General features: G+C 54.5%; 1 protein-coding gene across 1 annotated transcript; it reads right to left on the bottom strand.

Annotated features, from left to right (window-relative positions):
* Positions 1 to 1,073: 1,073 nt before the first annotated feature.
* LRRC15 (leucine rich repeat containing 15) lies at positions 1,074 to 10,630 on the bottom strand. The gene is made up of 2 exons (XM_028100818.2): positions 10,555 to 10,630; positions 1,074 to 2,821 (listed from the first exon to the last, which is right to left on the bottom strand). The coding sequence occupies exon 2, from the start codon at positions 2,814 to 2,816 to the stop codon at positions 1,074 to 1,076; it is 1,743 nt and encodes a 580-aa protein (XP_027956619.1). The 5' UTR covers positions 2,817 to 2,821; positions 10,555 to 10,630.
* Between the last annotated feature and the right edge of the window lie 240 nt (positions 10,631 to 10,870).

Raw genomic sequence — 10,870 nt, 5'->3', positions numbered from 1 at the left:
GGGACCCATCTCCACAAGCCTGTCTTCTCCAGTAAAAGTCCACGATGGAGGATACTAGTGATGTCCTGTTTCTCGATCTGGATGCTGATTACACGGGTGTGAACTGTTTGTGAAGATCCATCAAACTCTACACAGTCACGCTCCCATGTTTCTGTATGTGTTATACTTCAATAAAAAGTTAAAAGAGAAAAACCCTAGGGATGAACGTAAGGACACCCCAAGTGCCAGGGTGCTTTCTCCATCCAGTACTAGTAAGCTGATTTTCAAGGTTTTTAGGGGTCAGACATTCTACATGACCTTATCCCTCAAAGGACCAACATTTTCAAAGCAAAATCTGCGGTTCAGAAATCTCTATAAGGCTGACTTGTTGCACAGGTGCCAGTCTTCCTTCTCCAGATAACGACCCCATGAGAGACGCTGACAGTGACTCTCTCTGCGGGAGCCGAGGGGCCTCTTGCACAGCGACCCAAAAACCAGGTGCTTGGCAGCTCCTAGGAAGCCAGCTGAGTGGGTGGAAGCCTTCTGTGAGGAGAGAACTTACTCTGCCTTCAGGAGCAGAAAATCAAGGGAGACCTTTCATTTGTGGGGACAGGGGAGAGCATGCCACAGATGGGGGTGGAGCAAAGGAAGGGAAATCAACTTACATCCTACTTAGGAGAGAAGCTGTCCCCGTGGAGAACTATTCCCACAAAGTGAGCCGGCGTGGTAACTGAGTCTACAGAGGCCAGCAGGGCCGCGGGCGCAGGGAAGCTTGTTGGAGGAGAGCTGGTAAGGCTGTGGAGAAGGGCTTTCTCGAATGAAGCCCAGGGACGTGAATTAGAAACGCCATGAGGTTTTTGCCATGGCCGGTTGGATCTCCCTGGTGGTAAGAAGTCCTGCAAGAGCTGGTTCTCCTGTAGTTCTCTAGAGGAGAACCAGGCAGGTCAGGAAAAGGTGGGGGCGCCTTTCTCTCAGGGACCAGTGAGAGGGAGTGGGGGATGGCTCTGTGGACCCAGGGATGGAGGCACAATGATGAAACTCCCAGATCCTCCAGTGCTCCCACTCTTCCCCAGCGCTGCCTCCAGCCCGCCCCTTCAACACTCATTGGGTGCCTTCATCTGCATCAGGACCGCATGGTTCCTCTTCTTGCCACAGCAACAGCAGATGCAGGCAACCAGGGAACAGGCCAGGGCAATGATGCCAATGACAATGGCGGCAATGGCCAGCCCACTCTGGGCCTGGGTCATGCCCCACGTGCTGCGGTCATCGGTGACCTCAACGGTGGTCAGATCGGTGTAGTCCCCCATGGGGCTGGTGAAGTCAGTAGTGGAGATGGAGGTGGTGTCAGGGAAGCTGGGTGTGTCCGGGTACTGTGGTGTTTCTGGGTAGCTGGGCATCACTGGGACCTGGACACTGGGGACAGCAGCGTTGACGTTGATGATGATGAGGGACTGGCCTCGGACACTGGGTGGGCTGAAACACACCGGGAGAGCATCTGTCCCCAACCTGGGCTGGTTGAGCAGGAGCCAGTTGTGGAGTGGAAGGATGTCAGAGTCACACCTCCAGGGGTTGTCATAGAGCCTCAGCTCACACAGGTTCCCCAGGTGGTCAAAGATGCCCATGGGCAGGTTCTCCAGCTGGTTGTTCTGCAGCTGGATGGTCATGAGGCCATTGACATTGGCGAAGATATTCCCTGGGAGCTGTCTGAGGCGGTTGTTCTGCAAGGAGATGTTCTGCAGGCTGACCAACATGCGGAAGACGCTCCCATCCAGCTCTTGCAGCGCGTTGGTGTGGAGGGACAGCTCCCGAAGATCCGCCAGCCCATTGAAGGCGTCTGGGGAGATGTAGTTGATCTGGTTACGACTGAGGATCAGGACCTGCAGCTGGCGGAGGTCGCTGAAGACGTTGTCAGGTAGAGAAGTGATGTGGTTGTCGTAGAGCCAAAGCTCACGCAGGTTGTGCATCGGCCCAAAGATCCCCGGTGAGAGCTCCTTTAGGGAATTCCCAAAAAGCGTGAGACGGTTGAGCTGGGGCAGCTGCATGAAGATGCCAGGGGGCAACTGGGAGATGTGGTTGTTGGACAGATAGAGCTTCTGGAGGTTACGGTTGTTGTGGAAGAGGCCAGGGGAGAGCATACCAATCTGGTTCTGCTGTAGGGCCAGCTCCTGGAGGTTTCCACACCCATCAAAAGTGCCCATAGGGATTTCTGAGAGCCTGTTCTCATACAGCCGGAGGACCTGGAGGTTGCCCAGGCGCTGGAAAATCCTGGGCGAAAGGTGGGTGAGGCTATTCTTGCCTAGATTGAGCTTCGTGAGACCCACCAGGTGGTCGAAGACACCATCAGGGATATATTCCAAGTGGTTTCCATGCAGCTGCAGCTCTTTGAGGTTGCTGAACTGGGAGAAGTGTGCCGGCTGGATCTGCACCAGCTGGTTGCTAGATAGAAGGAGCGACTCGAGGTTGTTCAGGCCCTGGAAGAGGCCAATAGGCAGAACCTGAAGCTTGTTGTTGGCGAGGCTGAGGTAACGCAATGAGCCTAGGTTTCGAAAGGCGCCGGGCATGATGTGGGACAGCTCATTCTTCTCAATCCTCAGGGCAATCAGGGCAGAGATGTTGAGGAATGGGGACTCGTTGAGTTCAGTGATGTGCGTGTTGAGGATCTGCAGGCTCATGGCATTCCAGGGCAGGGGAGTGGGCACCGCCACAATGCGCGCCCCGGTGCATTCCACCTGGGAGGCCCTAGAGCAGGTACACTCACTTGGGCAGCCATAGTAGGCCAGCCCTGCACTCCAGGCTTGGCAGCCCACCAGCAAAAGAAGAAAATGTTTCAGTGGCATGGCCTCTGCAAGGGGAGAGAGCACACGTGATTCGGGGTTATCTCACCGACACTGCGGTTATATCTAAGTCAACATCTTTGGTGTCGAACACTGGCTTGCCTTTGAACTCCATCATCACATACCCCGACTTATGCTACCTGTGATCTGGTCAGCCAGCCTCTTCCACCTTCTCCCCACGCCTTTGCCCAAGCAATTCCCCCCACCCAGAGTACTCTTTGTCCTCAACTAAATCTTTCCCATACTTCCAAGTCCAGCTCAAATGCAGTCACCTCTAGGAAGCTTCCCCAGATACCGTGAGTCAGCGTTAGTTGCCCTCCCACGCAGGTGGTCTTCCCAGCGTCCACTACGGCCATGCCGGCTCTGTATGGCATTTGTTATGTTCCTGTGTCCTTCTCTAGTCAATAAGCTTTTCAAGGGCAGGGATGTTCATCTTTCATCCCTATAGATTCCTTAAGGCAGGAACAGTATCTTGTCTGGATACAAAATCCCCAGATCAGATACATCTGTGTGTATCCCCCATAGCACCTGAACTTGCCGGTTGAACATGATCTCCCCAGGAGGAACAGATAGGAAATGAGACCAAATACATGGGGCCTGAATCTGGGAGAAATGCTGAGACCATGCACTTGGAGGTCAGCTGGGAGAGCAGTGGCAGCCAGCAAAGGTGGGACGCACTGCCCATCTGGCGGAAAAGGCTACAGGGCAAGCTCCGCTCTTCCCCCGCCTGGGCCCCCCCAGCACCGCCCCGCCCAGCCCCACCACCGTGACTGACAACCTGGCCCTTCCTGAACCCGTTCACAGGCACTTCATGGAGGCTTAATTCAAACCACCTTCCAGATGAAAGAAAATTATCTGTGCCACTTCCTGTCTCACTGGAAGGGGCTGTTGTGGCCTTCTGGGTCCTAGTTCCGGTTTCCACAAAGAAACACTGAGGGACCTCAAGTAAGTCCCAGAAAACTTAAGATGCCCTTTGAGCTCAAATGTTGTAGGGCCAGATGCTCCTGCAGGCATGGTGCTGATCTGGGGATGGAGCCAAATTCACGAAAGGTTCGATGTTTGAGGTCAGGGGTCATGAGAATTATCTATCTACCTAATTACAGATAATGTATACAATGTGGTGGGGACATGAGGTATGGACAGAGCCCTACCTACATGAATAGTTAAGAACCACTAGCTAGGGGCGTCTGGGTGGCTCAGTTGTTAAGCGTCTGCCTTCGGCTCAGGTCATGGTCCCGGGGTCCTGGGATCGAGCCCCGCATCGGGCTCCCTGCTCCGCGGGAAGCCTGCTTCTCCCTCTCCCACTCCCCCTGCTTGCGTTCCCTCTCTCATTGTGTCTCTCTCTGTGAAATAAATAAATAAAATCTTAAAAAAAAAAAAAAAAAAGGAACCACCAGCTAGCTGTTTGACCTTGAAGGAAACTTGGAGCCTTCAAGCTCAGCTTCCTCATGTGTTAAGTTGGGATGATAACTTCTGCCCCCTCTTGAGGCCACTGAGCGGAGCAAACAGGAGAATGGATGTGAGGGTGTCCCGCACAGTGCCGGGCAAATGTGTGCGAGTGTTCAAGTTCATCCGCAACACGGACTCTATAGGCTCTTGGAGGTCGGGAAGGCCTCAAAGTGTATTTTAATCTTGACATTCTTACTCCAGGGATTAAGGATTTCTGTGTCTGTGTAGAGCAGCATCTGTAACTTCCATCTGAGGTTCAAAGGAGTCTCTAACTTCCAAAGGGTTAAGAACTGCTGATCATACATTCCCACTATTTTATGGGGATGCATGAAGCAGGGAAACTGAGGCTCAGAGCTTAATCCAACAGATTCTTGGGTGAGTACTTTGAGTGTTAATGCAATGCCTCTCCTTTTAATAAGCAAAAATCCTGAATCAGAAGAAGGAATTTCAAATGATGGCATATAGGGCATAATAAACTGGCTGGGTGGAGAAGATATTTCTCTGGCCTCTCTTCCTGAACTCATAGAGTCCTAGGCCTGGCCCATAACTCAGAATAATCCAGGCTTCCCAACCTGGCCTTAACTCAATGCACCTTTTTCCTGACATGCCCCCCCTCCCCCACCAACAAGCCTGCTCGGAGGACAGAACCCAAGTTCATCCCCACCCACCCAGACCTTGATTTTTTATTTATTCACAGCCATCCAAGCCCTGACCAGTTGTAATTTTGCATTAAGGACTTGAATAAGTACATAAAATGATGGAGGAAAGAATGAATAATAACTTGGCCAACAGAGTCTAGATGCAGAGTCATGGGGCCAGATGAAGCTATGGACACATCCAGAAGGACGAACTTGCATAGACAAAAGTCAGGTTCAGAACCTGAGAGCGGAAAATAAACAGCCTAAACAGGGGGCACAGAAAAAGTGACTCAACATCCACCCCAGGAGAAAGACTTAAAGGCTTTTTATTGCTAGTAACAGAGAAAGGAGACTGCCCAGAAAAATGAATGTGATCTTAGCTTGCACCAGTAGAAGTATGAAGTATGGAACAAAGGAAATGATGGTCTTCCTCTGCTCTGCCCTGATCAGACCACACCTGCACTGCTGGGCCCAGTCCCACCCTGAACTTCAAGAAGACTAATAACAAACCAGCCTCTTGACGGCCTGGTAGAGAAGGGTAAGGGGACCATCAGGGTACCCAGAACCCAGAATATCTGAGCATCCGCTGAAGGAACTGTGCATGGATAGCTAGAAGAGCATCTGTGAAGGAAGCTACTAGCACTTTCCAAGGATCCATGAGGGATTGCCCTGGGACTCACTGTGCCTCCAGAGGTCAAAAGTGGTGTGCCGAAGCTATGGGGCAGCATATTTCAGTTCACCACCGAAGAGAGCTTGTCTGAATCAGAATGGACAACCCATGGAGGTAGTAAGCTCCCCATCACTGGAAGTGTTCAAGCAGAGGCTGAGCAACTGTCTGGAAAGGAAGCTGGACAGAAGACGCCTACACCTGCTGGATACTGAACTGGATGACGGCTGATGGCCTGTCTATCCCCAAGACTTCGGGATTCTATGGCTGAGTCCCAGAGGGCCAGGGTCTGAGAGCCATCTACCGAGATGATCGTGCCTGTGCTCCCAGGGGTCTGTGTGGGCAGGTGGGGGGTGTTTGCCCATCCCCCTGGTACATGCATGTGTGAGAGACTTACCCCCTGGACTGACTTTCAAAAGGTGGAGCTCTGGGGCGCCTGGTGATGTACTAGCTAGTACTTGTTTATCTTTAATGTCTACTCCTATGCCCAGCATGCTTCAAAATGGTGTTGTAGCCCAAATGTCAGAGACTAAATTAAGTGTCCATAATGTGGCAAGCCCAAGGCAGTCTCTGTCAAATTGCCCCATCTGTCAGTGAGGGTGTGGGCTGAGGTGCCCTCCGAGGACCCACCCCGAGGCTTCTCTGAGTCTGCACTCCCCAGCTGGGGTGGGGGCATCAGGCCAGCCCCGGGAAGGGCTCAGAGCCAGGGGAGGCTGCCTCATGCCCTGGGAGAAAGAGCGAAAAGATAATCCCCTTATTGGAACAGAGCCACTGTTGTTTAAAATGGACCACACTCAGCTTGAGAAATATTGCAAGAATTTGCAGATTTTCCTTTTTATAAATCCTTATGTCTGCAGAGTCTACCCCAGCCCACATGCGGCGGTTTCCTGTTTTCCAGCACTTGTTACTGCCACATGGCACTCACTGCTCCAAAGGACCTCCAAAGAGCCCACCTCAAACTCAGCTGCAGAGCCCTCAGGGGAGGGAGGGCCCGCAGAAGCGGGGCTGGACGGCCTGCCGGCCTGCCGGGCCCTGCGATCTTGAGCAAGCGAGGCAGGCGTACTCAGCAGCCCGTGGCCCTCAGGAGTCCAGCATACAGCAGCCTAATAGCCCACGCTGCCCAGGGCCGCTTGGCAGCCGTGACAAATGCCAGTTAAAGACCCACAAAGCTACCCTAATTACACCCTCCTCCCCCAGGGCGACCGAACGCGTTCCCCATCACTGCAGCAACTCAGTCCGGCCGCTGTCCTGGGAGGAGGGCCAGCCTGGGGTCTGTCGCTGGCCCAGGAATTCAGTGAGCCAAGCGGACAGACAGACAGCTCACCTGGACAGTCTGACGTGGTCCCTCCCCAGGAGTAGAAGCACTTGGCCCAGGCGCCTTGGCTGTGAGTCTCTTCAACGAGAACTACCTGTCATTCATGACTGAACACATAATTAGCCTGGAAGCCCTGGGCTTGGTTGGTTGGTTGGTGGGTTGGCGCTTTTTTGGTTTATTACCATCATTCACATCCCCTTAACATGATGCTCCCTGGAAGGAGATGCCTTCTTATGTCCATGCCACGGAGCAAAGCTTCTGGAAAGAGCCTGGCAGACAGATGTGCTACTCTGGTCTTGACACTAAATTGGAGGGTGAGTTTGGGTAAATTCTCCAGACCTCAATTTCCCCTCCTGTAAAGACTTCCAAAGGCCCTTGATAGCTCTGATACCTTCTGACTGGAGACAGAAAGGAAATCGGGCCTGAAGCCCCACCATTCTCTTCATCTTCCCTTCCATATAGGTCACCCCGGACGGCCGACAATGCCACCTGGCCTGGCCCCCCCTTCATGCCGAGCCCGGAGGAACTCAGACCCATTTACCTCGTTTCAAAGGCTTTCCAGGCAGGGCAAACCCACTTGTTAATCAGTGCATCTTCAAATAGCCAAGAGCCATTTCATGGGATTAGGGAGCGTCTGGTCCTGCCCCTGTCCAGGGCACCTGGGGAAACGGAGGCCCAGAGAGACGATCTCCCTCCCTGGCCTGTGCCCTCTCCCTAAACATGGCGCCATCTGCAATGACAGGTTGCCCCATCCAGCGGAGGGAGGTGTCAGGCTTGGAGTTGCTGATGGCTTCTGTACCACCACCAGCAGCATCCCCGCTACTGCCTCCCGCCAGTATCCGCCTCCATCAAACTGCTCATCAGTGCTCTATCCAACGGGTCCGAAGTCACCGACTGAGAGACTCAGTGCATCCAGACGTGTGCCCATCTCACTAAACAGGGGGTACCCACCCTACACCCCAAATCAGTACGTAAAAATCACCTAGAAGATCCTGGGACGCTTGTTTCATAGACCTGACCTCACAGCATTGCAGCCATGAGGATTAAGTGAGTGCTCCCTTCGAAGCACTTAGAGTCCTTCTTGGCACAATATGAGTACCCAATAAGTGTCAACGACAGGGGCGCCTGGGTGGCTCAGTTGGTTAAGCGACTGCCTTCGGCTCAGGTCATGATCCTGGAGTCCTGGGATCGAGTCCCACATCGGGCTCCCTGCTCAGCGGGGAGTCTGCTTCTCCCTCTGACCCTCCCCCCTCTCGTGTGCTCTCTCTCTCTCTCTCTCTCTCTCTCTCTCTCATTCTCTCTCTTTCAAATAAATAAAATCTTTAAAAAGAAAAATGTCAATGACAATTCCTGTTCCTTCTGCTGTTGAGTAAAATCAGGATCTCCGGAGGCTCCACGCACAGAGATCCTGATTCCCAGGTCTGGGTGAGACCAGGACTCTGCACTATTTAACAAATTCCCCAAGTGACTCAGATGTAGGTTCCTATGGTCTGCACTCAGAAGCACCCCTGGGAGTCTAGCCCAGCACAAACACATGCTCCTGACCTGTGTCATTTACTGCCAAGAACAGAGAGCCTGAACTCAGGATCAGGGAGACTGAACGTCAAGCCACGACCTCAGCTAGCTCATGTGAGCTCAGTTTCACCTGAGTGGCCTGGAAGAGTCGAAGGAAGGAACAGAAGGGGTTGCCAGAAGAGGTTAATCCCATAATCTCAACACACAGCCCCTTCAGGGATTTACCCGAATTAGGAACGCTCTACCCCAAACACAATGCATCCTGGAGCCCCAAGGGAAGACCGGCCACACGGCCACACCGTCATTCCCCACCCAGTTCAGTTGCTGACCCCATCTCTCCTGGACCTTCAAAGCCAACATATTGTTCATTTGTTTAAAAAAGAAAATGAGTAAGAAAAAGCAAGTCCTTTCCAGCCCCAGGGTTCGGGGAGGTAGGGCTTCCTGCAGAGGCCAGAGCAGGGCTGTAATTAGCTTGGCAAAAGCAGCAGGACATATGGAAAAACTTGCCAGCAGAGCTGGGAGAGGCTCCCACTCGGGGTTTGAATGAAAGAAGCTACAGCCCTCTCCTCGGGCTGACACCTAGGGGATCCCAAATAGATTCATGAACCTCTCCGCAAAGCATCTTGGAGACACTTTCTAAATCCTGTGTCCCCAAAGCCCGAGAAGCCATGAAACCAGAAGCTGCAGTCATTCCTTCGTGGTCAGGATTCTGGGAAGCAATTTGCCTTGTGTAATCACAGCCTCGGGAGTGTTTGCTGGCAGGACCAAGTTGGGACGAACTGGGACTGAGCTTCTCCCCCATCTCTCCCTATTTCTCCACATCTGGATCTACTCCCACCTGCAGCCCCCCACCACCACCCCCAGTTACAGAGCAAGCCCCACCGAGCATCCACCAGGCCTAGGGGAGCCTGGGGTGCCCCAAATTTCTGCGGGGAGTGTTCAGAACGCTCCCCCGGCCCCGACCTCGCTCACAGGCTGGTCTCCTCACGGCCGAGCCCGCCCGCTGACTCAAGACCACAGGCAAATGGGACTGTCTGGCCCCGAATGTACCCCAGATGTCCAATCAGTGCAGAATGAAAGATGTGACAGCCATTAGAGGAGTTCTAAATTCTGGAGGCAATGGATGGGGATGGAATCCCAGATAATCCCAGGGAAGCCGGAATATGGCAGACGGGCATCCAGCACCTTCAGCCTGAGGGACACCTTCTCCAAGAGCATGGCAGCCTGCCCTGAGGTAACACATTTGGCCCTGGCTTGCTCACACTCTGGCACAGATGGGAAAGCTCTAGGAAAGTTCTGGTTTCCCACAGCTGGTTCCTGGGCCTTGCCCCTGCCTCCACCTTTGAGCAGAGATGCCCGTAAAGCTACCAGAGTCACAATTTTAAAGGCACCCCACCATCATCACAAATCCATCTGCGGCCCGGAGCCCCAGCTCAGAACCGACAGCCCTGGCCACACCCGGACACTTCCAGCTGGCGAGAGGGCAAAGCTGCCTGAATGGGGTCGCCTAAGCCACACACAAATTTAGAACCCGAAACAACTCTGAGTCCACAGCTGAGGTCCAAACTGGAAATCCCAACCAGGCAGGGCACGTCGGCTGAACTCACTCCTGCAGCAACTCTTAAGTCCGCAAAAAGAGGACAGATCTGTCTTCCGGTAACCCCTCCGTGGGTCCTGGACAGACCTACACGCAGGGCGGGCCACCTGTGGCCACCACAGTGAGTGCTAGCAAAAGGAGGGGTCAAAGAACCTGAATCTTTGAACAAGAGAAACTCTTCCCCCAGGGGAGCTAGTTCCCGAAAGAGGTAAACTCGAGGGGTCACTGGTGTGCTAACTTAGTCAACTCTCAGTGCACCTTGCCCCCTGCAGAACGTCTGGGCAGCACCCCCAGATTGACCTCATGAGGCAGGAGGCTGGTCAGGGAGCCAGCCGCCGAGGGGGTGGGGGCTGGTGGCCCCAGGCTGGCTGGGCGGTGGGAGGCCCGTCCCGGCACCCCTCCAGCGCTGCTCCACTTGGCCCCCTCCTGAGAGCATCCCGGTCTCCACCAGCCCTGGACAGCGGGGTCCGCGGGGGGCAGCGGGGTGGAGGGGCGAGCCGGCGCTGGCGGGCCGGTGGGAGGCAGGGAGGGAGGAGGTGGAGGCCGGCCTGCCCACTTACCAGCAGCTCGGCGCCCGCCCGCCGTGGACCAGAGGGAGCGCGAGAGCAGGACGCGGCCGGCTCACGGCTGCAGCATGAGTGCGCCGGGCGGGCACTCGCCGTATTTAACCGGGGCGGGCGTGAGTCAGCGCCGGGGGCCGAGCCGGCGCGGCGGCGGGAGGGGCGGGCGCCCGGGCCGGGGGCCACAGCCTACCCCCGCTCGCGTGCCCCGCTGCTCTTCCGCCACGGGGTTTTCCAAGGACACATTTTCCTCTTTCCCCCTTTCATCCAGTGCAGTCCCGAAGGCGCTGCGCTGGCCATCTCGGCTCTAGAAAAG

Source organism: Eumetopias jubatus, unplaced genomic scaffold (assembly GCF_037043125.1).
Source record: "Eumetopias jubatus isolate StellerSeaLion01/CBP00866 unplaced genomic scaffold, mEumJub1_p1.0 scaffold_1, whole genome shotgun sequence".
NCBI lineage: Eukaryota > Metazoa > Chordata > Mammalia > Carnivora > Otariidae > Eumetopias > Eumetopias jubatus.
This window is presented reverse-complemented; position numbering and strand designations above follow the sequence as displayed.

Excerpts from the sequence above, each read along its gene's own strand:
- LRRC15 (XM_028100818.2), bottom strand. The coding sequence starts at position 2,816 with ATGCCACTGAAACATTTTCTTCTTTTGCTGGTGGGCTGCCAAGCCTGG.